At 41.8% G+C, this 25,370-nt stretch overlaps 1 protein-coding gene across 1 annotated transcript; it reads left to right on the plus strand.

Annotated features, from left to right (window-relative positions):
- The first annotated feature begins 2 nt into the window (after window positions 1-2).
- Window positions 3-23,411, plus strand: LOC128414053 (protein FRA10AC1). Its single transcript, XM_053388721.1, has 14 exons — window positions 3-106; window positions 3,524-3,600; window positions 7,191-7,280; window positions 7,369-7,414; window positions 9,299-9,375; window positions 10,299-10,382; window positions 11,042-11,126; window positions 13,012-13,057; window positions 18,662-18,775; window positions 19,754-19,796; window positions 20,559-20,680; window positions 21,402-21,440; window positions 22,446-22,530; window positions 23,298-23,411. Exons 1-14 carry the CDS (start codon window positions 89-91, stop codon window positions 23,338-23,340), a joined length of 969 nt encoding a protein of 322 aa, XP_053244696.1. The 5' UTR covers window positions 3-88; the 3' UTR covers window positions 23,341-23,411.
- Window positions 23,412-25,370: the final 1,959 nt, after the last annotated feature.

Raw genomic sequence — 25,370 nt, forward strand, 5'->3', positions numbered from 1 at the left:
TCCTGCGCGGGAGGAGGAGAGGCCTAAGCGCCTCGCTTCTTCCTCCCAGGCAAAGCGAACGGGCTGGAAGTCGGGGCGGCAGCCGGAGATGAAGCTCTCGAATGCGGTGAGTCGGAGCCCCTCGCCCCGGGGGAGGGAGAAGGAAACGGAGGCCCGTCGCCTCAGTGACCGGCTGGGAAGGCGCTCGCTGCGGGTCGGGCAGCAAAAATGAAAATAAGAATAATGGTCCCGAAGACTCTCCTGTGGGTTTAGGGAGAGGATGCAGGAGGGGAATCGCATCTCTTAAGGCAGTTCCGACCCCGAAACTTGCATGCGTTCGTCCACGCACTCCCCGCATTTAAGGTTTATATGTCGGAGGCTTACCACTTAAAACGTTTTTTGTTTTTGTTTTTAAAAAACGTGGTTTATATATATGGGGTAAATTCTGCACTGGCTAGCAATGGATATGGTGTGGGTTGATGGACACAGGGTCACACTTGGACCGAGGAGGCCTGAAGTTTAATTCCATGGAAAAGCAACTTATTTCTCATCAGTCTTATCTCACGAAGTTTAATTTGGGAATAAAGTCGTGGGTGCCTCCCAGCCAGCTTCTTGAAAGAAGGGCAAAAAGCAAATGCAAAAAAAAGAATCTGGCTTTATTTTAAAATTGCTCTAATCTTGCTTTCTGTACTGATTCGGCAACATTTGCAGTGTAATATTTTGCTGCTGCTCACAGATGAGGTCACGCACAAGGAAATGGTACAGCAGCGAGGAAGAACCGAACGGACCCTCCAGATGTTGTAAACTGTGGCTCCCCCCATCCCTGGCTTTTGGGCATCCTGGCTCTGGCTGATGGGAGTCCAAGAGCAGCTGGGATGCCACTGGCTTTCCACCCCTAATGTCTAGGATTGCAACCTCAGCCTTGTGTTTATCAGCCTTACTAATTACCATAAGTGTTATGTAAACATGCTTGCTTTTTGGTTGTTTTTTTAAAGATTATTTACATACTGCTCTTTATCTAGTGATCCCAGGCCAGTTAAAAACACACAAACGTATGATGAAACGTTTGTACTCCATTTTAATCCTAAATAACTATTTTCCTCTCAGTATTCACAACTGCTACTGCAGATTAGAAGAACTGTTTCATCCATATACATATTTTGAAAGGATGGGAAAACATTCTTTTTTCACCACTTTGAAACACTATGCTAAACACATTGTCACTGAAAAATGTTAAAGGGTGCCTTATCGCAGACCTACTCTAGTCTTTTTACAATTTGTATATATTTTGTATATATACAAATAGAATATTTGTATATTGTATGTACAGTCATACCTCAGGTTGAATGTGCTTCAGGTTGAGCGCTTTCGGGTTGCGCTCTGCGGCAACCCGGAAGTAATGGAGTGCATTACTTCCGGGTTTCGCCGCTCGCGCAGACGCAGATGCTCAGAATGACGTCACGCGCATGCACTGAAACGGCAAAGTGCGGCACGCGCAGACACGCCGTCGCGTCTTATGTTCCATTCAGGATGCGAACGGGGCTCCAGAACGGATCCCATTCACATCCCGAGGTACCACTGGATACTATAGAAAAACATGCAGTTGTTTTAAAGAATAATCTGCACTAAACTGCAAGAACATGTTAATTCCTAGAGCTGCAGATAAAGAATGACAACAGAAATAAGCTGTCACTGCCAGAGGTTTTATTTATTTATTTATTTATTACTGCATTTATAACCCACCTTTCCTCCAAGGAGTTCAAGGTGGAGTACATGCCTCTCTTGCTTTCATTTTAACATCATAACAACCCTGTGAGGTAGGTTAGGCTGAATGTCCCAAGGTCACACAGTGGGCTTCATACCAGAGTAGGGATTTGAACTCTGGCCTCTCAGAGCAGAAAGGTATTACCAGGTATTACTGCAGTTATTCTCATAACAATGAATGCTGTCGGGCTACTTCATAGTAATTGTTTGTCCCAGTTACTCTGGTGATGCCACATACATAAGATGGCACTCTTGAATGCCATCCTTTTTCATGCAGAATAATTATCACACCTTGATTTTGCGTTGTCTCACAATTACAGATTAGAATCCCTCCTTTTTACTCACAAGCCTAAATGAAAGTTGGGGATCATTATATCCTTTTACTGCTCTTTGATCAGTGTATGGCATTTTCTAAACCAGACGTGCAATTTAGATATTAGAGAGTGACTTACTGAAAGGGGAAAAGTTCACTTTCTCCTAAATTGAGACCGAATGCTGGTGTGCATTGTGTGTAAGGAAGAAGTACTATGCAACCTTTAAAAGAACATTATGGATCCATCCTAGTTAATAAATTCCATATTTTCATGCTGACATATTTTTTTCCTGTAAATTTATAATCATGGACATATGCTTCACTGGAGAGCCACTATTGCTGATTGTGTGAAGAGAAAAACTGGAAATAGGACTCTGTGAACCAGTCCTAGATGCTTCAGTGCCTGGCTTATGGTGTTGCCTTGTTCCATCATCTCTGAATCATTTCCTAGATAAGACAGAAGTAGAATCTAGTTCAGGGGTCTGCAACCTTTAAGACAAAAAGAGCCACTTGGACCCGTTTCCGAAGAAAAAAAACCTGGGAGCCGCAAAACTAACGCACGCACCACCCCCATGCGACGTCACAGCCAGTACAGCACCCGCCACAGTGGGGAGTGTCGGGGCGCACAATGAGCCTCCTCCCCTCGCTAGTATCCGCCCCGGAGCCGCGGCAAAGGTGTAAAAGAGCCACATGCGGCTGCAGAGCCGCGGGTTGCCGACCCCTGATCTAGTTCATTGTAGAGTTTACTTGGAGGACTTGGTTGAAAAGGTGTTAGGACCTGTCAGTCAGGGCATGAGTAGCTAATGTTGTACCTTCCAGATACTTTTGGATTCCACTCTAAAGCTATAGCATAGCCAGTAGTCAGGAATTATGGGAGTTGTAGTCCAGCAGCCTCTGGAAGGCACCATGTTAGCTACTCCTGGTTTTTCCATGGTGCTGGCAGGGTGTTGTGCAAAGACCTGAGAAAGTCAAAGATGGGCTGGCCACTGAAAGATGGGCAATAACATGTAGATGATACTACTATAGATGATCTTCTGACGCACTGGTGAATATATGTGTGCAGAGAGCCTCTTTACATCTTCTGTTCCTAGGTGAGAGGGAAGTTGGAGCATTCCCACATCACCTCTTATGTGCTCCTGCAGTGAAACTTCATTGGAAGAGACATGCAAGGACGTGTGGCTGCTGCTGTTGTGACAGTCCTCTTCAGTAGTCTCTGGAGTCAGAGACAATTGATGAAGTGCTGTTCTTATGGGGTGTGGTTTTCTAAGCAGAGGGGACATGTAGAAATCTGTTTACTTCCTCTCATCTTCTCTCTGTTTATGAAGCCAATATGTAGTTTGGATCTGCTATCAAAACATGCTTCTTGTTCCTTTAAACTTAGTGGGAAATGATGGCAATTCTCTTTTAAATCAGTGTCTTGTGATCCTTAAATTTACTAGATTCTGTGTCTTATAATTCCCTTCCCAGATCCTTGGCCATGGAGGATATGACTCTGATTTTAGTGATGATGAAACAGGAGAGAAATCGGACCAGCAGAAAAATAGGTAATGCCTTTTACTAGTAGTATTATAAGGTCCTTCCTAGGAGTGTAAATGGCAGACTCCTTCGTCTTCTTTCTCTCAAGCTTGACAGAGAGTGCTGTCTCCAATGAGGAGCGGGGTAGGGGAGAACTGCTGTTCTCATCTAGTGTCTCTGTGCCATCTCATTTCTTGCAGTTCTGTGCTTCATCTCTACAAGAACAGCACTGAAGCCTAGTTGGTCCTTTAGTTTGATTTTCCCTCTGCCACATCTCAGCAGGATTAATCAAGCTACTGAATGAGAGATCAAAGCAGTCAAAGCCAGGTGGCAGCAGGCTATGAAAGAATAAGACACCTGCTGGAAGGGAATGGAGTGCTCTTGCTGCTTGATTATTATATTCTATTACTCATTTTTGTGGCAACTAAGGGTGCAGTCCTATGCACACTTACCTGGGAGTAAATCCCTAAACATGCCTAAATAATTTATTTATGTGGATTATTTATTTACCTAATGGTTAGTTGCCTTTCCTGTGCCGAAGACAGCATTCAAGTGCAAAAACAACAACACCAAAACCAGCTGGAGCTGTCTGCTTAACTTCAGGAGAGTAGATCAAAGAATATAACTTCCTTGCCCCAGCCTTGGCTGAATGTCAGTTCTAGTGCAACATTTTCTGCACACTGGGCTGGCCTAACCGTAGATGACACCAGCGCATTGCATAGAGTGCCAGACTTCCTGTCTCAGCTGTATAAATGTCTTGGAGAAAGAACTAGAGCTTCCCTGTTTAGAAGACATGCACAAAGGCAGCTAAGCAACTCATTGGGTTGCATTCCAGGGATAGATCTTTCATCTCTACCAGCTGCTCAGAGCATCAGAAGAGTTATAAACATGTAGATGTAAAGAAGTGACAGACATTAAACTTGAAACTAAGAAAGTAGTTTCCTTTTTTTAAAAAAGATATTTATTAAAATTTTCAAAATTAATACAGTAAGAATATAAAAAGTCAAAAAGAAAAAGGAAAAAAAATACGAAAAAACAGAAAAAAAGATACATAAAATTTAAAAACACATTAAGTTCACCAAAATTTACTTTCATTGACATATTTTCCCGACCTCCTACCTCCCCTTTTTGTATTCCAATTCAAATTATTGATTCAGCAAATCCTTAACCATAATTCTTAACCTAATAAATTAACATGTTATTATTTTACTTTTACTCTTTCATCCATTTCCTCAATTTATTTTTGCTAACCTTATTTTCCTTTAATTTAGTTCCTTTTTTTAAAAAAACCAATTTTACCTTATCCAAACTTAAACATCAATACTTATACATCAATACATATTCTTAAAACATTCTTTCTAAAGTCGACCCAAATTCCCTTCCACGAATTTCCCAAATTTCATAAACATTACAAAAACAAAAATAAAAGCAAAACACATTATACTTATGTACCCTTTGGATTCCCAAACCCCACCCCACCCTTTCACGGTTCCAGTCCCCAACAAATGTCCATCAGTCTTAATCTAATATTTAGCCTGGAGATCTCACATCCGAGGCTCTTAATTCTCTCTCAATTCCTCTCTGCTGGTTTTTTTGATAGTCCTTAAAATTAAACACCAACTCTCGGAGAAGTTCTGGCCCTTCAGGATCCATGTTTCTTTCAACCAGTCCTCCATACTTAAAGGTGGAACCCAAATCTTGTTTCTTACTCCTTTCAAGTCCAAATGTCCCCAGGGCTCCAACCTCCACCTTGAGCAAATTTATAATCCTTAGGTCTTCGGATCTCCACATAAGGAGATCTTTCCTTTCTTCAATCTCCAATTCAGGCCAGATTTTCCACATCAAATTCTTATTTTCCTTCATTACCATCATGTCAGGCCTCAAGTCCTCCTTCATCATCTGCAGCTCTTCAGGGACAACATATGTCTCCTCCAAATTCTCAAAGTTGTCAAGTTTCTCTTTCTGTTCAGTTTGATAAACTTCCAGATTCAACTCCTTATCAGTTTCAATGATATTGTTTACAGTTGAGTCCAGAGTTGTAACATTTATAGCCAAAACATCAATTTGGCCTTGCAACTTTCCCAAGAGAACAAAGACTCTGTCCAATTCAGCCTGAATTCTCCCTTCTCCAGCCATTCTTGTAATGTCCCAAATCCCCCTCTAGAGGGATTTTGGTTTCTTAGTGTTCATTCCAATCCAAGTCCAAAAATCCAGCTAGTTTGTATCAGTTCTTCCTTGTTTTCAACAAATTGTAACAAAAATTGTAACATATATAACCAGCAGAAGCAACAGAAACAAAGTTCTCTTTTTCCGTTTTGACAGCTACTTTGACAGCTGTCAAACTCTTTAGTACCTCATCGACAGGCTCTCTCGCGGAACACTCCTGGGTCCGGGAGGGTGGCACTTCGGTTCCCAAAATTAGCTCTTTATCCTCCAGCAAAATTTCTTATACTGCCAAATCGTGAAATTAAAGTCTTTTACCAAAGAAGGAAAGAAGAAAAGGTTCTCTCGACCTTAGTTAGCAGGTCTTTGCTTTAACTTGTTTACAAGACAGGGAGGCAGACTTCCTTTTTACACCTTCCCCGATCGTGCCTAATTCTTAAAAGCAAAATTTTCTTTACAGTACCAATTTCCGTAGTACTCACGGGTTGTTACTTTTAGAGTCCAATTGTTCAAAAGAAGAAGTCAGTGCTCTCCAACCATGGCAATGCGGCTTCACTCTGCAGGAGAAGCAGTCGACTCTCCGCACCGCGCCGCTCACCCCGTCCCCGGTTCCGAAGCCTTTAAAAAGTCTCCTTCGCAGGTCGGGGGGGGCGCAAATGGTGCACGCCGAGTCACCAGGTTCACAGGCTTCACCGCCTGTGATTTTTATGGGTCCCCGCGTCGCCACAGCGGCAAGACCCGATCCTGCAGAGCCGATTCCCTCCGGAGCTCAGAGGGAATCCGCCATTAGTCGATGGCGCTAACCCGGAAGTCCCTAAGAAAGTAGTTTCCTAGTTAACTCTTGTAATGTTGCTCAGATGTCAAGAGAGGGATGCAATTTGATTGGCAGAAAAGAAACCTTAGTGAGCTTTCTTTGCATGGTAGTCCTTTAGGAGTGATTCCTATGGAGAACTAACGCATAGTGCTAAATATCTAGAGATTTGCTGGAGTTTAAGCCCATATGAAAGCTGCATGTTCCAATCTGTAAGCCCTTGCTCCTGATCCCAGATGTCTGAGTACTACTTATTGTTATTTAGGAATGTGGACTTTGGGGTTTTTCTTTTGGGCCAACACAGCTTCCTTTACCCAATAAGTTAGAGATCAGTGCCTGGAAAATCCAGGGTCAAGTCTGACTCCTGAGGATGATCCATTGGCCTTCTAATCGCTAATCCAGAAGCAATAGAGAGGTGTAGAGGAAGCTCATGCTGTAGCAGTGGGAGTTGCTGGCCCTGCTCTATGATGGGGGGGCGGGGGGGGAATGAGTGGTGGTGTAGACCTACCTCCCATTCCTTCTCCAAGTGGTCCAACTAATTATTGACAGGGGGTAAGCTATTCCTTTAACACTAAGTTGCTGCTCTGTTTATATGTGTTTTCTTCTAATAACCAATTCTGTGTGTTTCCCCTCCTGCATGATAAGGAATGAAGATGCATTACTCAAAAAGCCCTTCCAGAAAGAAAAACAGAGCAAGGTGGCCCACAGACAGGTGGCGACAGATGAATGGGACAGGTACTTTGCCGTACTTATGGAATGTTTTCAGAACAGCATTAAGCACATGGCATGTAGACAACTAGAATAATGTTGTTGTTTTTACCAGGGAAGAAGCAAGAAATCAAAGATTTCATTTCCTAGCATTGGATGCTGTATCCTTTAAATTTGCGTTGATGAAGAAACAGTTCATCTTAATTTTGAGAAGAAGAGGAAACTTCATGAAAGAGACCTTTGTTTGAGAGGTTGCTTCCTTAGGGATAGGGTATAGGATTTCATTTCTCATGATCTAAGAGAGGAATTTTCGCTGAGCAAAGTTAAGTACCAGCCATTAAATTTGCCACATATATCATCTTGGTTATATGTAAGTTTTTCTAGGGAGCACTCTTGTGGCACAGTGTGGATCTCATTGCTACCACCTGCCAATGAGGGCCCTTGCCCATACTACCTTCTAGAACAATTTATTCCTTCTGAACTCCCAACAGAAACATCAACTTGACTTGACACAACACAGTATGATCTGGAGCAGAACTGACAATATGATGACCTGAGAGGGAGTCATTGAGTGAGATCGAGCTCTTTAGTAATAGGTGTGGTGCTTTTCTTCTCCAGGAAGGTGACTGAAGGCTGTCGGAGAGAGCAAAAGAGGAGGCAAATGGATTGCAGCTCCTCCTAGTGAGCCTCAGTGCCCTTTTCTTGTTACAAGGAGAATTCAGCAGGTGTAGCTACTGCAGCAGGTTGAACAGTACCAGTTGCAGTCAGTAAGGCAGGTGGGGTAGCATCACTCACCTGGCTTCTAAACAGTGAGCATCTCTGCCAGTTGCCAGGAGGAGAGCTCAGTGTGGGCACAGTGGTGGAGCCACTCTGATGCCATTATGCTCACAGCCACACTTTGCATTGGGGAACCAGATGAGCAGTGCCACTACACCACCACCACAAGTGCTATTGAGTCTGACTTGGAGCCTTCCTCAATTGATTAGAAGAACTAACTTGGACTCTCCTATTTCTGTTCTTGCTGTCTTTTAAGACAACAAACGTGTGGGTGGAAGAGAGGTATGACTCCAAAGCTGGATTCTAGTCAATAATATACAGGCAGCGACCACTTCACTCCTGATACCTCTTCAATGAAATGCGGTGTTAATAGTTGAATAGTTTGTGTCTTTTGCTCGGTAAGCATATTCCATTGTTTTGCTTTACCTCATTTTTGGGGAGTAGCATTCCTTGCCTGTCATGAATCCAGCTGATGGGTGGATTGCTTTCTCTATTTACATGGAGCGAGGTGTCCTTAGTTCATCTTCATGTATATTAGGCCTGTGTCAGTAATGGTGTATGAAGTTCAACTGTCTATGCCTTGTCTTGTAATATTTAGTCCTATATCCTAGGGGCAGAGCTCTCTGTCTATATTTGTATAAGTGCTGTGTAAGTTAGAAGCTTGATAAATGATTTATGATAGCATGCCTGAAAGCCTGTTGCTTTATTGACAAAGGAAGCAACACTTCTAGATGTCTTTTATGTAACGAGTTATGGTACAATTCTAAAATAACTAAATATTCTGCCCCCACCCCTGCAGTTAATTGCCTGTATTTATTGTCTTGACCTTGGTTAAAAATAACCAGCACAGAAGAAGCCTGTGTCAAAAAAAATTCTAAGACATTATATTGGGAATTACCATATTATGAGTATTTTCCTTGTTCAGTATTTTCATCAGAAAACTACATCATGTCGTCATAGTGCTACTTTTGGCAAATGCACTGTGGTTGGCACTTGTATGAAATGGTCCAAATTGGAACCTTCCAGTGTAGATTTTATTTTGGAATAGTAAAATTTTGTCACTAGATTTGCTAGTCTCCCCAACTTCACTCTTGCAGAAATCTCTGTCTTGTTCCTTGAGTGGTCCTTCATATGCTGTGTAAGCCATTTCCAAATTTGCTAGGTGTAGGCAGAGTTCTTTCAGCAAAGGAACGATAGATTTCCAGTTATCTTATTTCTTTTTTGAAAAGCAGGAAAATGCTGTCAGCAAATTCCTTAATTTTTGTCAGTATGCAAGACATAAGAAAATGGTCAATGACTATATTTTGTACTACGGTGGCAAGAAAGAAGATTTCAAACGTTCAGGGTGAGTACAAAATAATTAAAGAAGTCTGTCTGCTTTCAGAAGTTACTAAGTCTGTAATCTTATGCATAAATAATAGAGAGCAAGTTAAAGTGAAATCACTGAGGGCATACTTTTGAGTAAATAGGAGTGGGCCATGCGGAAGTAAACTCTGGATAATTCAGGAGTGCTTCACATGTTACAATTTACTTGCATCCATCCCATGTTGTTGTTTGTGTTGGGGAAAAGCAATACAGTGGTACCTTGGGTTACAGACTCCCCTAACCCAGAAATATTACCTCGGGTTAAGAACTTTGCTTCAGGATGAGAACAGAAATCGTGCAGCAGCGGCAGCAGGAGGCCCCATTAGCTAAAGTGGTGCTTCAGGTTAAGAACAGTTTCAGGTTAAGAACAGACCTCCAGAATGAATTAAGTTCTTAACCCGAGGTACCACTGTACATTGATATAGTGCAAAGTAGGGGGGGAGAGAATCTCATCCCACAGCCATGTAAGATGAAGGCAGAACATCTCATTTGGTCTTGAAGAGACCAGTGAGCCCTGCACAGAAGAGTGGCAGGATGGACAGGTGCCCTGTTTTTCCAACTCATTTGGGAGGCATTTTACAGCCAGCCAAAACTACCTCCCCATTGGCTCAGGAGCAGGAGTTGTGGCTGGTTGCTTATGTCTTTCCTGCCTCCATCTCCTCCTTGCTGAATTGCAAAGTGTTCCACCCTTTCAAATGCTGCATAAGGGCAGGGATAAACATTGCTCATTGTCTATTTTGTATGCATTATGTGCCACTTTGGACACATATTTTTCTGGAAAAGTGAGCTATAAAATGAAACTGAATGTGTTAGAGATTCTGAAAGGAAATGCAACAAATGAAGAGAGGTGATCTTTTTTTAAAAAAAAAATCATTTGATAACTGATTGATTTTTTTTTAACAGAGAAAATGACAAGACTGACCTTGACATTATAAGAGAAAACCACAGATTCTTGTGGAGAGAGGAAGATGAAGCTGACATGAACTGGTAACTTGGGCTGAGATTGATCTCATTTATTTCTCTCTTGTATAAATACGTTAATTCATACATATTCTTTTTATGTAAAATGGCTTGATAAACTTAAGAAGTCTAATTGTACACCTTTGTGGCTAATAGACTCATGATGCGAGTGAGTGGGAATTATTGTTGTGCGTTGCCAATTAGAAGCAATCTAGTGATTTGTTTTTAATGCTACAAAACAAGGCATCTTCAAAGCTGTTTCTCAGCTGTGTGTTAGGCTGCAATTCTATACATGAGATATGCAGAACTTGTGGCTCTCTAGATGTTGTTGGGCTGTAGCTCCTATCATTCTTTACCATTGGCTATTCCTTATCATGCTAGCCAGGACTGATGGCAATTGTCCAACCAGCCCACCAATTCTCTACACCTCTATCCCCATTCACTATCCTCATTTAAACACAGGGTGGTTTCTGCATAAATGCATAGGATGTTAAAGTATTTAAAGAAAAGGTCATTGAATTGTGCTTTTTCTTTAATTTTCTGTGACAGCTGTACGTTTATAAAACTACCGTGCTAGTATTCCTGCCTTTTTAATATAAGATAAAAAGATAGAAAAAAACTTCTATCTTTTGCCCGCATTTGCGTTGTCTAACCAACTAACCCATAATTATGTCTCCGTCTTTCAGGGAGAAGAGGCTTAGCAAGAAGTACTACGATAAATTATTCAAGGAGTACTGCATAGCAGAACTGACTAAATACAAAGAGAACAAGGTACATGCTGGACAAATTTTGTAACTCGGGGGCTGTCTATGTTCATCCAAGTGAATGTAATCTCTCTTAAGGCAATGTATGCTATTGCAGAAACTATAGGTAGAAACGTAGCCAGTATCTTAACACCTGTGGCCAATAATAGGTACTGTAGAGAGAATGTCCTGGTTTGCATGTAATCATAAGCCAAAGTATAGCCTAGTGTGAACACACAAGAATGCAGGTTCTAATGGAGGTGACTGGCTGTTTTATAGTATTAGAACTCATGGGCATCCTGTGAAGCTGAATGTTGCAAGATTCAGAACAGACAGAAGAAATTACGTACGGTGATACCTCGGGTTAAGAACTCAATTTGTTCTGGAGGTCCGTTCTTAACCTGAAACTGTTCTTAACCTGAGGTACCACTTTAGCTAATGGGGCCTCCTGCTGCGGAGCACAATTTCTGTTCTCATCCTGAAGCAAAGTTCTTAACCCAAGGTACTATTTCTGGGTTAGGGGAGTCTGTAACCTGAAGCGTCTGTAACCTGAAGCATCTGTAACCCGAGGTACTACTGTACTTCTTCACACAGTGCAGAGAGACACTATGGAATTCACTCTTACAAGCTGTAGTGATAGCCACCAATTTGGATGGCTTTAAAACAGGAATAGACAAATTCATGTGGAATATTGCTATCAGTGGCTACTACCCGCAATGGCTCTTGCTGTGGGTTACACTTTTTACCTGCTTGCACCTTGCTGAAAATGCAGAGGCTGAACAGGACTTTGGCTCATGCAAAAGTGGACATAAGACTATTATGCATAACAGTGCTTTGTCTATTCCTTGTCATTTGATGATAAAAAGGGAGTATAGCTAGGTGGCCAGTATGTTGGATCTAGATCAGCAAATTGGAACTACCAACTTTTCTGTACTGTGTTATTTGCAGTCTTTCTTTCTTTTCAAAGCAGGGTTTTTTGGAGAGGGAATGCCCTTGAATGAAAGTACACATCGTAGTCTTATTCATTACACGGCTTTTTAAATGGGGTATTGTGAGAGGGGATGGCAGGGCGAAGACCCCAGGAATGCATATATCCTGTATTACTTCCACAGAGTGCTCTTTTCACCTCTCTGTCCCCTACCTGCACAGACAATTCATACCATCTATATTTGTTACTGTCTGTTTTGCTGGTTCTGGAGAGGCTTGCAGGTACAGATCTGACATGGCGAGTCATACAAAGGAGCCTGGGGTTCCTTTAGGAGTTGGAGGCTTTCAGATAGGCCTTGATCCCAGCAGTCACCTTCACAGGTTTCCCCTGCTCCTAGGTAGTGTCATGCATCTAGCTGAGTATTTCACTGGCACCCCTGAAGCTCATTATCACCTCATTACCTGCTCTGCTCCTCTCCTGGGACCATGAACAAGTTGTTGACCTCTGTGATAAGACATTATGAAAAAGTTGGAATGGCCTTGTGTTTGGGTCAAGATTCAGGATGGCAGTGTCTTCTGAACAAAAAAAAGGTTATCCTGCAACTTGCTGCAAGATTTAAATGGTACAGAGGAAATACGGAAAGTTAGATTAAAGTAAATACTTTGAACTTTTAAAGTGGAGGAAAGCAACCTAGAGTGACACCAGAAGCAATTCCAGGCGAGGGTGGATCTTACCAATTCATATTTTCATCATTCCTATTTCTTGCCTACTAGCAGTTATGAGAGTCTATGAAATCCATTCTTACCATTGTCTTACCAGCTACCATTCCTACCATTGTAGCTCAATATCATAATAATTCAGTGATAGTGAACTAGAAAAATAAATTTGCAATACCTGAGGCATAAGAGAAATATCTCAGTTGCACTGGATGCACTGAATGTGTAAGTGCAAAATACTTACTGCATGTCTTTTATTCTTCTAACAGTTTGGATTTAGATGGAGACATGAGAAAGAGGTTGTGTCAGGAAAAGGCAAGTTGTTATTTTTTTTTTCTTATTGTGGTTTGAATTGTAACTTCTATGAGCAGAGTTCTTTACAGAGAATGGAGCTTCCCGCTGCAGCCCCTGCCCCCAATTGTTGTTTGCCAGCTGATAAACCTTCTGTAACATTATGAGACTTAGTGTGGAAGGCTGCATCTAGGAGGGGATTCTCCCTTGGTCTTTATGCTCACATAGGGAATTTTGAGATCCAACCTTTTTGAATGAATGTTTTTACTTGTTATCTCTTACTTATTACATTGTCACATAATGACTATTTTTTTCAAGATATACACGATAACATGAAATTAGCTTATATCGTTCTGTCATGGCAGTTTTAATGCCATGGGTGCCATGCTTTAATGATCTGGGTGGAGAATAGCTGAGAAACAAGCTAAATTTCAGTTACAATGGTACCTCAGGTTAAGTACTTAATTCGTTCCGGAGGTCTGTACTTAACCTGAAACTGTTCTTAACCTGAAGCACCACTTTAGCTAATGGGCCCTCCTGCTGCTGCTGCACTGCTGGAGCACGATTTCTGTTCTCATCCTGAAGCAAAGTTCTTAACCTGAAGCACTATTTCTAGGTTAGCGGAGTCTGTAACCTGAAGCGTATGTAACCTGAGGTACCACTGTAGTATGTATTGTTTGAAGAAGCATTTGCTAATGCAACCATAGGTAGTAAAGTAGACAGGGCAAGAGGACTGTTGAGACCAACATGACTTTTTTTGTATGTCTCACTCCTTGACAGTCCATTCACTCTTTTCTCATGCCTGCCTATTGATGCAGGCTCTGGCTGGTAGAGTTTCCCTTTCCTGCTGCAGCTCCCTGTGCCCCCACAACTAAGTTGGGCCATCCTCTGGAGCTGTGTAGGTGGCGGAATTGGGGCTGAAGGGGTGAGGAGAGATTGGTAGAAGCCGCAAATGCAATTTTCACCAGTGGGAGCTTCTGCTGGCTTGGAACCATAGATACTTTGTAATTTATAGAAAGTTTGAAGATATAAATGTATCTGATCAAGTTCCAGTAAACAATGTATAGGAAGCACAGCTGTGCTATGGATAGCTTCTTGTGACAGTTTCATGTTCTAGCAATGCAGTAGACCGCTAATATATATTCTGCATTTATTTATTGTTTCTCAATTATCATTTCTGAAACCATAGGCTGTCTTCACAAAGACAGCTGCAGTTACCAGCAGCTATTAGCATAGATCAATAATATAGTTCACCACTAAGGGGCGCAAGCATTCAGCAATTTTGTAAACATTTCTAGATGCAGTTGTGTAATCTGTTTTGCAGAACTTGCTCTTGCAAAACAAGTTTTGTATATTATTTTATTAGCATTCTCAAATCAAACATTATTCTGATTTTGCATACATCTCAGCATGGCAATAGAAGCTGTTTAAAGCTTCTCCCAGCCCAGTATGTAAGAAAAACAAGCAGCAGTGACATTCATTTTAAAATGACATTTTCTTCTGAATTCTGGTTTGGCTTCCTAGCTATCATTTAATGAAACAAGTTGTGTTTTCCTTCCATAAACAGGTTGAGGTTCATATCAAACGTTTTCATTGTAGTTATTTTGATGCCAGACGTTCCTGTAGGAAACTGATTTTGCAGATCCATTTCAATCAGGTTTTAGGTCTGCTTTTGGCACAGAAAGAGCTTTGGTCACCCTGTATGATGAACTCTGTTTGGAGAAAGACAGTTTTCCTTGACCTCTCAGTGGCTTTCAATACCATTGACCATGGTATCCTTCTAGCATGGCTGTCAAAGTTAGGGTGGGTGGCACTCCTTTATGGTGATTCCTGTCCTACTTGGATGGTCGTTTCCAGAGGGTGATGCTTGGGAAGTACCAAGACCCATCTTCAAACCCAGAGAGCCTTCAACGTGAGGTTCCTTCAGGGTTCGTTTTTATCCTCCATGCTGTTTAATATTTATATGAAGCTGCTGAGTGGGACTATCTGGAGGTTTGCAGTACGTTGTGAGCAAAGAGCTGATGACACACAGCTCTCCTCCTCCTTTCTATCTGCTGGTGTGGCAGTGGATGTGCTGGACCACTGCCTTACATCATTAATGGACTGGATGAGAGCCAACAAACTGAAGCTCAATCCAGATAAGACGGAGGCACTGTTAGTGGGAGGTTCCTAGATGGATGGGAGGTTGCCTGCTCTTGATGGGGTTACACTCCCTCTGAAGGAACAGGTACACAGCATGGGGCTACTTCTGGATCCTTTGAGGCTCAGGTGGCCTCGGTGGCGCAGAGTGCCTTCTGTCAGCTTCAGCTGGTGACTCAGCTATGCCCCAGATACCTACTATTGCCTATGCTCTGGCGTCCTCTAGGTTAGATTACTGCTGCACGTTATACGTAGGGCTCCCTCTGAAGATGGTTTGGAAACTTTGGCTGGTGCAGAATTCAGCGCCCAGGTTGCTTACCAGGGCAAGGCAGTTTGAGCATATTACACCTGGCCCAACTGCACTGGCTGCCAATTAGTTTCTGGGCCCAATTCAAAGTGCTGGTCTTGACCTATAAAGCCTTAAACAGCTCAGGACCACAATACCTCAAATACCACATCTCTCCATATGAACTGACCCATACCCTGCAATCATCATCCAAGGCCCTTTTTCACGTGCCTCCTCCATGAGAGGTCTGGAGGGCAGCAACACAAGAAAGGGCCTTTTCTGTGGTGGCTGCCTGTTTGTGCAGTGCTCACCCCAGGGAGGCTCGCCTGGCGCCTTCATTACTTATCTTTAGGCACCAGGTGAAAACATTTCTCTATAACCAGGCCTTTGGCTGAGTAAACATTATATGGCCTTTTAAATGTGTTTGTGGGAGGGGGATTATTGGTTCGTTTTTGTTTTACTATGGAATTTGTTTTTGCATTTTTATGTTGTGAAACACCCTATGATCTTCATATGAAGGGTGGCATACAGATTTAATAAATAAATAGTTATACCAACCGGAAATATTGCACCAAACCACTAGGACGTAGATGGAGCCCAATGACTCCAGCAAGTGAGTTAAGAGATACAGTACGGCTGAGGGTGAAGCATCCAGAGATACTTGCCAATCAGCTGTCAGAGAAGATTCCTCCCTACCACTAAACAAAGTGATCAGCCTAACCCTTAAGTGACTTAAATCCCCTCTTCCAAGGTTCCCCAATGGCTGTTTTGTGCCACAGCAGCTCAAGCCTTTGAGGGTCCTTAAATATATTTTGATTCCTCCCCTCTTAGATTAAGAGCTCTATTGTGTCTAAAAATCAGACTATTAATAAGGCACATCCTTTGTCTCCCTATTGCATATGACTTGAAGCATGGGCTACAATCCCAACCCATCACCATCAGCCAGAGTTTTAATGCTGGCATCAGATTGCTGTAGGTGTAAATTAAAACAGAATACACCGTATTGATTAAACAAGCAAACCCTGATGCTTCCCGTTTGTGTGTTTTGTATAAATATTCAAATGTTCTTTTATCCAGGGTTGACTGGGTGTCTCTTAATTCATTTGGAGAAGTAAATGAGCAGCAGCATTCTGTGCTCTTTGGTTCATGCTTTAGCATTACGGTTGGTTTTGCACAGCAGAAGTGAAGTATCTGAGGACACTGTCAATCCATTGGTTAGCAGCTTAGGCAGAACATTCTGAGGTTAATCTTTCAAAAACAGTTCTGGAGGTGAGCCTATTAATACAGATAGTTACCACTTGCTATGCAAGGGGATGTCTCATTTTCCGAGAGGCTGTATGTCGCTGGTACTACACACGGGGTTAGAAACACAACAGAGCCAGTGAAATCAAACAAGATGTTGGGCTTTCATTCGTGGGACATGCTGAAACAAGGCTGCCACATGCTGTGCCCGTTTCGTTACTGAAGTTCAGCATTCTAAGAAAGACGTGCACAGTACAGAGTCCAGCTATGCATCCCTATCAGCGGTTTTAAATGGTTTGTTCTGAATTGCAGCGCATCTTTCACTCCAACACAACACTCCCCTCCACTGGAGGTTTTTAAGCAGAGGTTGTTTTAATGGCCAGCTGTCATGGATGCCTTAGCTGAGATTCCGTTAGGTGACCCTTGGCGTGTGCCTTTCAACTCTGCAATTCTATGATTCTGTGATGACCTGCTTTTGGAAAACTCGGGGAAGTTACAACAGGTTAAAACGTGGCATAAAGTGGAGGTGGGGAGAATTAACAAAAATAATTTAAAACACACAAAGAAGTCACCCGGATCAGGGACATCAGTGCCAGTACCCAGGGGAGGTCTGGGATGAGTTGGCACACTGCTGTTACGCTTGTGGTGCCGAGAAGGAAAAGCCCTTGCAAAACCTCGCCACCCTGCTGGGTGAGAGGCGAAGCATTCTGCGCAGCTGGGCCACTCACCCTTCTCCACTCCTAGGGGCGGGGGAGACCAGCGGCAAAGCTGGACAGCAGAACATGGTTCCACCATGGCCCCACCAAAGCCTCCCTTGCCTGGGGTGCTTCTTTGGTGGCAGTGGGGTGGGCTGGGTGACTGTGGGAATACCCCCTGGGGTGGCTGCTTCACCCCGCCTCATCAGTGCGCTGGCTCTGCCAGTATCCATCCCAGTAATAAGCGGCAGGGAGAAGCAAGAGTGGAAGCTCTCTCAGAAGCGGGTTTAGGGCAACACAATTGGTTCAGTTGCAGTGGGAGTGCAGCCTTGGGGCCCTGCAACCATGGTTTAGAATGCAGGGTGAAAAACGGGGTGTTGTACAGGGCGCCACTGAAATTTGAGACCCCACAGTCTGCCACTGCTCCACCTACCACCACAGCTGAAGCTGCAGTGTCTCACACTGGCCCGAGCAGAAGGTGGGAGGGCAGGTTCCTTTTCTTTTTGCTATTCTTCCCCCCAGGGGTTAGGTCCCCTGGGGATCTACATCCCCATGCTTTATAATGTTCCAGTTTGGGGTTTGTCACTGGTGGGCACTTGACTCCTTCCTAGGCATAGCAAGGGCTTCTGTCATGGGGCAGCCCCCACCCCCCACATGGCAGAGTTCCTTTCTGACCCCCCTCCAGCCATTGAAATAGGCATGCTGGTTTAGGATTGTGCACTAATGGAATGATTTCAATATATTACTCATATTTCTCAATGTCTTAGATTTTGGACCATAGAAATGTATGGGTATGGCATCCCAGGACCATCAGATGATCATGTAGAACCAAGAAGACAGTGTTATTGCACTTGCTTGCTCTTGCAATCTATTATTTTTCTTCCCTTGCCTTTGCAAAGTGCTGGAGATTGCATCCAATTTAGACTACCCTAATCTTCATTGTAAATACCGCATGATGTTATAATAATAATAACATTTCCCCAGCCACTCTGGGCAGCTCACAGCATATATCGAAACATATTGAAACCTTAAACATTAGACACTTTCCAATACAGGGCTGCCTTCAGATGTCTTCTAAATGTCAGATAGTTGTTTATTTCCTTGACATCTGAAGGTAGAGTGTTCCACAGGGAGGGTGCCACTACTGAGAAGGCCCTCTTGTTAAACAAACCTAGTAGTAGTATCCTTAACAGTTAACTTAATTGTTAGCAACTTACCTGGGGAGAGATAAATTTAGTGCTGCTTTCTGTTTTGCCTGCTTTCTAGGTCAGTTTTCCTGTGGAAGTAAGCACTGTGATGAGAAAGAAGGCTTGAAGAGTTGGGAGGTGAATTTTGGTTACGTTGAGCATGGCGAAAAGAAAAACGCACTTGTTAAATTAAGTGAGTTCTAACAGTGAGCTTTGATTTTTATTTTTATTTAACAATACACTGCTTAATTTTAAGAAAACCTCAAAGTGGTTTAGTCGGCTAATTATAAATGGATCTGGCCAGCTGAATTATTACTGTTGATGTTCACTCGGGGTAGAAAATTACATTAGGACTTTTATAAACCCCCCATTACAGGATTTTTTAAAGTACAGAGTTCACAAAAGGGGAGTGCAGTCTGGATCCATTCCAAACCAGCTGATTTCTGTAGAATGTGAATTGTTTGGCTTTGCTGAAAACCACCTCCTGCAGCAAAAGAGGAGGTGAGCAGGGAGCAAATGAGCCCAACCCTTTGCTCAGGATCATCCCTCTACTGGTTAAATTATGTCTTAGTGTTGTGTTCAAACGCCACCAAAGATTTATTTGGTTGAACTACAGGGTAGTCCAACACATATCTACTCAAAAGTAAGTCCCATTGAGTTCGGTTATGCTTACCCCCAAGAAACTGGGTATAGGATTGCAGCCCCCCAAGGGCAGAATTCAGCACTAAGTGGGGCATGCACACAAGGAACAAGGTCTGCTCTTTCTATGAGACTTTCCCACTCTCTCCTCCCCCGTACGACTCCCCCATGTGCCCTAAACCTGTCCTGGGGGTCCCAGCAACGCTCCAGAGGACATTTGGGCAGTGCGGATGGGAGGAGAGTGAGGAAATTCCTTCTGTGTGAGCAGACCTTATTCCACACGCACACACAACAACTTAGTTGAAAATCACCCCAAGTGTTTTTTAATAATGCTTTTCCGATTTATTTATTAAAAGGCAGAATTAGTGCTGACGGTTTTGATTAGCGTGCAGCACGTGTGACATGCTAGACATGGCCATCTTACAAAAACTGAAAGCAGACTTTATGGGGATAATTGATGTTAGATGTAAAAATTATGGGGATAATTTAATTCCTCTAGAATTTAATTCTTCTTTTTTCCCTCTTTTTAAAGGGCTTTGTCCCGAATGCTCTTACAAATTAAACTTTCACCACAGGTAACGAAAGTGCAGTCTTTGTATATATGTTTGGGTATACTGAGTTGTATGCACAATGCTATGTCGGCGGGGTTATGTTTCCCTTGGTGTATTTGCAACATTGCAGGGGATCGGACTTGATGACCTTTGGGGTCACGCCCAATTTTACAATTCTATGATCTGCTCCAGTGAGTTCCCCAACAGATGTTTGCCACAACTTGAAATTATCTTCCTCTCCCAAGCAACTGTTTCCAGCTTTTCCAAAACTGAAATCCCAGCTGTTGGATTGGGGAGCAGAGCCATGAAACACCTCTTTGCTTGTCCAGTTAGCAATATACACATGCGGAAGTCTGCTTGTGTATGCATAAAGTCCCCTCATGGGATTGGGGGAAGGTGTATGCATGTTTATTGACACTTCTTCTACTTTCCTGGTTCAAGAACTGATTGGTAGCATTACACAGTTCTGGGGTTAAGCTTTGATTCAGGTTGCACTCTGCACATTTATGTTCAACTAAGATGTGGCCCTTTTTTGGAAGCAGCTGAGTTAGCTCAAACCTTTTCTCTTTTATTAGGGCATACAGGAAACATCTTTTCTTACACAAAAAGCATCCATGCTATGTTCAAATTGATCAGTTTCAAAACATCAAATTTACTGATTTTTTCAGGGTTGGCTGTTCAGAAATTAAAAAGAGACCTTCCCCACCCACTATATATTTCTGTAATATTTTTGTTGCTGGATAAACACATTGATAGAACTTTTAACACCCACTCCCTTTTATAAAGGAGGAAGGAAGTCACACCAACGAAAAAGAGAGCAAGCACAGAACAAAGCTCCAAAGCTTCAAAGAAAACAAGGTTATCTTCACCTCACAGACACAAGCCAAAGAAAAGAAAGAGCCATAAAGGTAAAAGAAACCTTTATGCTTAAAGCAAGGTTGTTTTAAAATGTTAACATTCATAGTTGAATGTTTGACTCTACATGTACATTTCGTGGTTTGGAAAACCGCTAGCCGATTCAACTCAGGAGGATTTGTGTGCCTGTGGGATTACAGATCACATCCGGTTGTGAGAGGGAAGGACAAACATGGGAGGAAGAGGGGAGATGGGGAAAACGCCTGGTCTGTTTCCTACAGGTGGGAACATTTCCCAAGTACGTTTGAAAGCAAATCTCTCTGTCCTGGGGTGCTTCTACTCTGACATTTCAAGCCAAACCTTGGTTTCAGGTGCTAAATTAAGATTATCTGTGTTTCATGTGGTTTGCAAATTACGGTTGAGGGTAGAAGGAGAATTTGTGCACAGGAGGCCTGGTGGAGGAAGCAGCCTGTTGTCCGATGAACTAGCCTTTATGTCGTCCTGGGTCACTATGTTTATGTTGGACAGTTAGCAACATTTCATGGTAAACTCATTTACTGAAACTGACATTTAGGTATTAACCAAAAGCATTTGTTATATATTTGAGGCTTACTAGTTAAAAACCATAATTATTATTTTTTAGCATTTCTCTCTAGCCTTATCAAATGCCAGGATTTGTTAGGTAGATGTTGAGTTTCTAACATGATATTTGTACATGTATTTGAATAACCGGACATGTAACTAACATAAAATTCTAAAAATGTCTCTTTTCAGATCAGTCATTCTTAGAAGAATCAGACGATTCTGACAAAGGTAACTAAATCGCAGGTGGAATCTTGATTTTTGGCTTAAAGGAGTGGTGAGCCCATCACCGCAGCCACATTCCTGCTGAGCGTGTCAGTCAAAGTTGAGGAGAGGCAGGCAGGTCCCTGGGCCAGCCTGGAGCCCGGCCTCCTAAATGCATGTGACCCAGATAGACACATGTTGCCCTTTCTGTAAAATGCCGGCAAGAAGCTCATGTTACCAGGAGATTTTCTACCCCAAGTAAGCATTAAGTTCTGTGCTCCAACTTTTTTTTTTTAAGAAGTACTGAGGTGCTGCCAGATGCACAAAGATGTGGATTGGGGGCTGCATTTTGAATACACATTCAAATGTCCATTCCACGGAACGCAATGCAGAGTTGATAGGTGGCAAGAAAGTACATTCTGATGCTCATGTGGAAGTGCAGAAAATTGCAGTTTGTAATCCAGCAGCCGATAGGCTGTTGGGACCCAAACCACAATGGCTATTTAGTTTCATTGCATCTTTTGCCTTGTTTAAAAAAGATACTTTGTTTGGGATTAGGAAAAGAGGTGATAAACATAAGTCATTTAAACCTGCAACAATATTTGTTCCTCTTATGGCTTCATGCAGTTGGGCTGTAGCCCACAAAATCACATGCCAAAATTACCTGTTTAGGAAGAAAAGCACACCATGATTACAAAGGGATGGATTTTAAAGAGGAAAGGCTTGGTCAGTCTTATTCACAATGTTGATATTGGAATATAAGCTAGCTAAATATAGTTGCAGCGTATCCATAAGCCTGTTGTTCCTAATTCTTCTCCTGTTAGATTTAGAATGTTACCTTCATTGGATTGTGAAAGACTTGTTATTAAAGAAAATGCTTTGAGATTGTTATTTTTGTTGTTGTTGTTATATTTACACCCCGCCCATCTGGCTGGGTTTCCCCAGCCACTTTGGGCAGCTTACAAACATAGTTTAAAATGTGACATTCCTAAAATCATCTTAAATACTACTAAATCACTTTTTCATTCACAGATTCTGTCAATAATGACGAGCAAGATGGTCCCTCAGATGCTGATTTTTGGAAGGGTCCGCCACAAGAAACTGAAGAGAAAACGCGGTCAGTTTTTTGATGAGTAGCTGTTTGTTTTAAAACGATGGTGCTTATTTAAAATAAATATAATTACGTCATTTTTCCCCAAATTGGTAACAATTACAGTTAACCTTTATGGGCAGATATCCTCCTTCAGTAAACGAAACAGAGAAGAGAACTCCTCTCTGTAAATTGCAGACTTATTTGGAGACTTAGTAAAATAAAATTTGCTCTGCCCCCAAAAGAGGGAAAGTGGTAGGCAAATCGCGTAGTCAAAAATCTCTCAGCCAGGGCCCATCATACAACAGGGTGAAGACAGATAGCACCAGCCTTAGGAAGGAAGGTAACAATTGGTGTCTGGGAGGTTCAGGAAGACATTTTAAATGTGGGCGACGATGCAGTTTGGGCCTCACTGCAGGCAGCACGATCCTTTGGAAACATTCCCCTTAGATTTCAATCTTCCCGTAGGTTTCTCAGTTTTGTTTCAGCCATTTCACACATTTGAATGATCTAACAATCCTGGCATTACTGTTTGTGCACGTGCTATCTATTTGCAAGATTGGTACAGCACCTCTGCCATGCCACCATAAGTTGTAAGCATTTTTGTAAGCATATGTTTCCTTAACAATATGCCCCAATAGTGCAACGTTCTTGTCAGCACAGACCCTGCCAGCACACCTAAAAATGTGTACCACACCTTGGACTGAAAAATGTCTTTGTGAGTAAATGAAAATGACTGCATGCATGTTCCCCCCCCCCACTGCTTCTTAATACCATTTGCTATTGTTTTACAGGGAAGAAGAATTTGATGAGTATTTTCAAGACTTATTTCTCTGAAATGTAATGTGGAAATCTGGAACTTCGTGGATCATCAAAATCCATAAATAAACATCAAGCTTCCAATTTCATACTTGACTTTTCTTTAAATATGGTTTTAATTGCGTAAGAATTACCCAGCACAACATTTCTCCACAGGCTCACTTAGATATCTGGCATAAGACTGTGTTTCTTTGCAGTGGTTTAACCTAAGAGATTATTTCCATGTGATATACTACATTCAAAAAATATGATAAGATTCAGTATTCTCTGATGAACAGGTTAGATTTACAGCAGCTGATTAATGTTCACTTCAAAAGAGAAAAAAAACACCAAACGAATATGCAGAGGCAATTTTGGGGCCTTTTATTGCTTTGTAGTTCTGCATTCCTCAGAACTTACCCAGCATCACTGATACCTTCCTCTTCTTCCTCAGCGCTTCTGTTTTGACTCCAATCATGTTAGCAGTCAGTTTGCTATTAAAGTTTGCTGTTAGAGGGAATGATTAAGTTTGGTGATCAAACGTGAGGCTAGCATGAGCACTTGTATGGCTAGCTATTTCTGAAGGATAGATACGTAAGACTGGGAACTAAGTTAACTGTCACATTTTGTTTTAATGAACGAGGGAGATGGCTTGCCTTGGGCAAAGGTACATTCGGCTTAAGCATTATCCATGATTTCTGATCCCCTTAGCAGTGAACGAACAGTAATCTTCCTTTAGAATGTAATCCTGAGCATACAGCAAGATGAGAACACACAACCTTTCAGCCTGGTTCTTTCTCCCCTGTTCAAAGTACAACATATCTTAAATCCATTTTACCATATGCTTCTAATAAATAATATGCTCGAAAACTATCTTGTTTGGTCCCTGAGCAATGTGAAATAAGGTTTAAAAAGAAATTAGCATATTTTTGCATGACATTTACATTTAATTTTTTTGGGGGTGCGTGGAACAATTATATTTAAAGTAGTGTGCTTATCATTAAGACAGTAGAGAACTAAATATGCCAGGTAATAAAAGACCAGAAGTTTTCAAAAAATAACGCGAATTGAACATATTCATAATATACTCATGAACATGTTTTAACCCTGGTGTACAGCTTGAGTGAATATTGGAACATCTCTACACACATTTAATGTTATTTCATTATATTTTTCAGCATTCATGCACACAGAAGGAAGATAAAACATTAATGGTGTCCTTGAATAGCAAAGAAAGGTAGCTGTCTGTGTGTGAAGGCTTCTTTAGGTAAGAAGGTGGATTTAAAGGTTAAATCTTTGCCTTCTTGTAAGTTTGGTTGGGAGCCAAATCCAATAAGCAACAATCAGCTTGCATCTGTGTAACATGTCTCTCAGGGCTTTGGAAGAGTCCACTACGATATCTGCTGCTTCAAACACTATAAAGTGTCCATCGTCAAGGTCCAGTTTTTCTTGTAGGTCTTTCCAGTGAAGTTATAAAAAATGGTCAGTACATATTTAATATGCTGTTTTTTGTTTTAATACAAAGTATATGATCAACAGCAACCTTAGTATCTCTTTCTTGTATCTATATTTAATACAGAAAAATAATATAGTTATATATTTTTATGGCATTGTAAATATTTGGCCCAGTAATCAATAATCGAACAAATGATAAATTTTAATGAAGCACTGTATCATTGGGTTACTCTTGTATTTTGTATAGCTTTGACCCTTTTCGGAAACATTTTTGTAGCATGTTTAGAAGTTTATAGAAAGCAGGTGCTGTACAGCTGTATTTGCATTTCTGCCCCTAAGGTATTTGCCACTATTTGGACGTATAAAAACAAAATGGCTGGCTTAGCGAAACATCTGATCTTAAAATGATTTGAGGATCATAGTCATAGCGCATTTGAAAAAAATTGTGGCAGTTGTTTTTTAATTTCAGTAACCTAGTGCACAGCAGATAAAGATTTATCAATGAAAGATATTTCCTTTGCCCATAGTGATCAAGCATACTCTAAAAAGATAAATAGATATGGATTGGATGCTCAATGCAATGGCAATGTAATGGCAAGAGTTTTCCATATACA

The sequence above is a fragment of the Podarcis raffonei genome, chromosome 5 (assembly GCF_027172205.1).
Source record: "Podarcis raffonei isolate rPodRaf1 chromosome 5, rPodRaf1.pri, whole genome shotgun sequence".
Classification (NCBI taxonomy): domain Eukaryota; kingdom Metazoa; phylum Chordata; class Lepidosauria; order Squamata; family Lacertidae; genus Podarcis; species Podarcis raffonei.

Bases quoted from the DNA above. Each gene is read 5' to 3' on its own strand.
- LOC128414053 (XM_053388721.1), top strand. The intron at 7,415-9,298 runs GTATCCTTTAAA...AATTTTTGTCAG, and splicing joins ATTTCCTAGCATTGGATGCT to TATGCAAGACATAAGAAAAT. The intron at 13,058-18,661 runs GCAAGTTGTTAT...CCTGCTTTCTAG, and splicing joins AGAGGTTGTGTCAGGAAAAG to GTCAGTTTTCCTGTGGAAGT.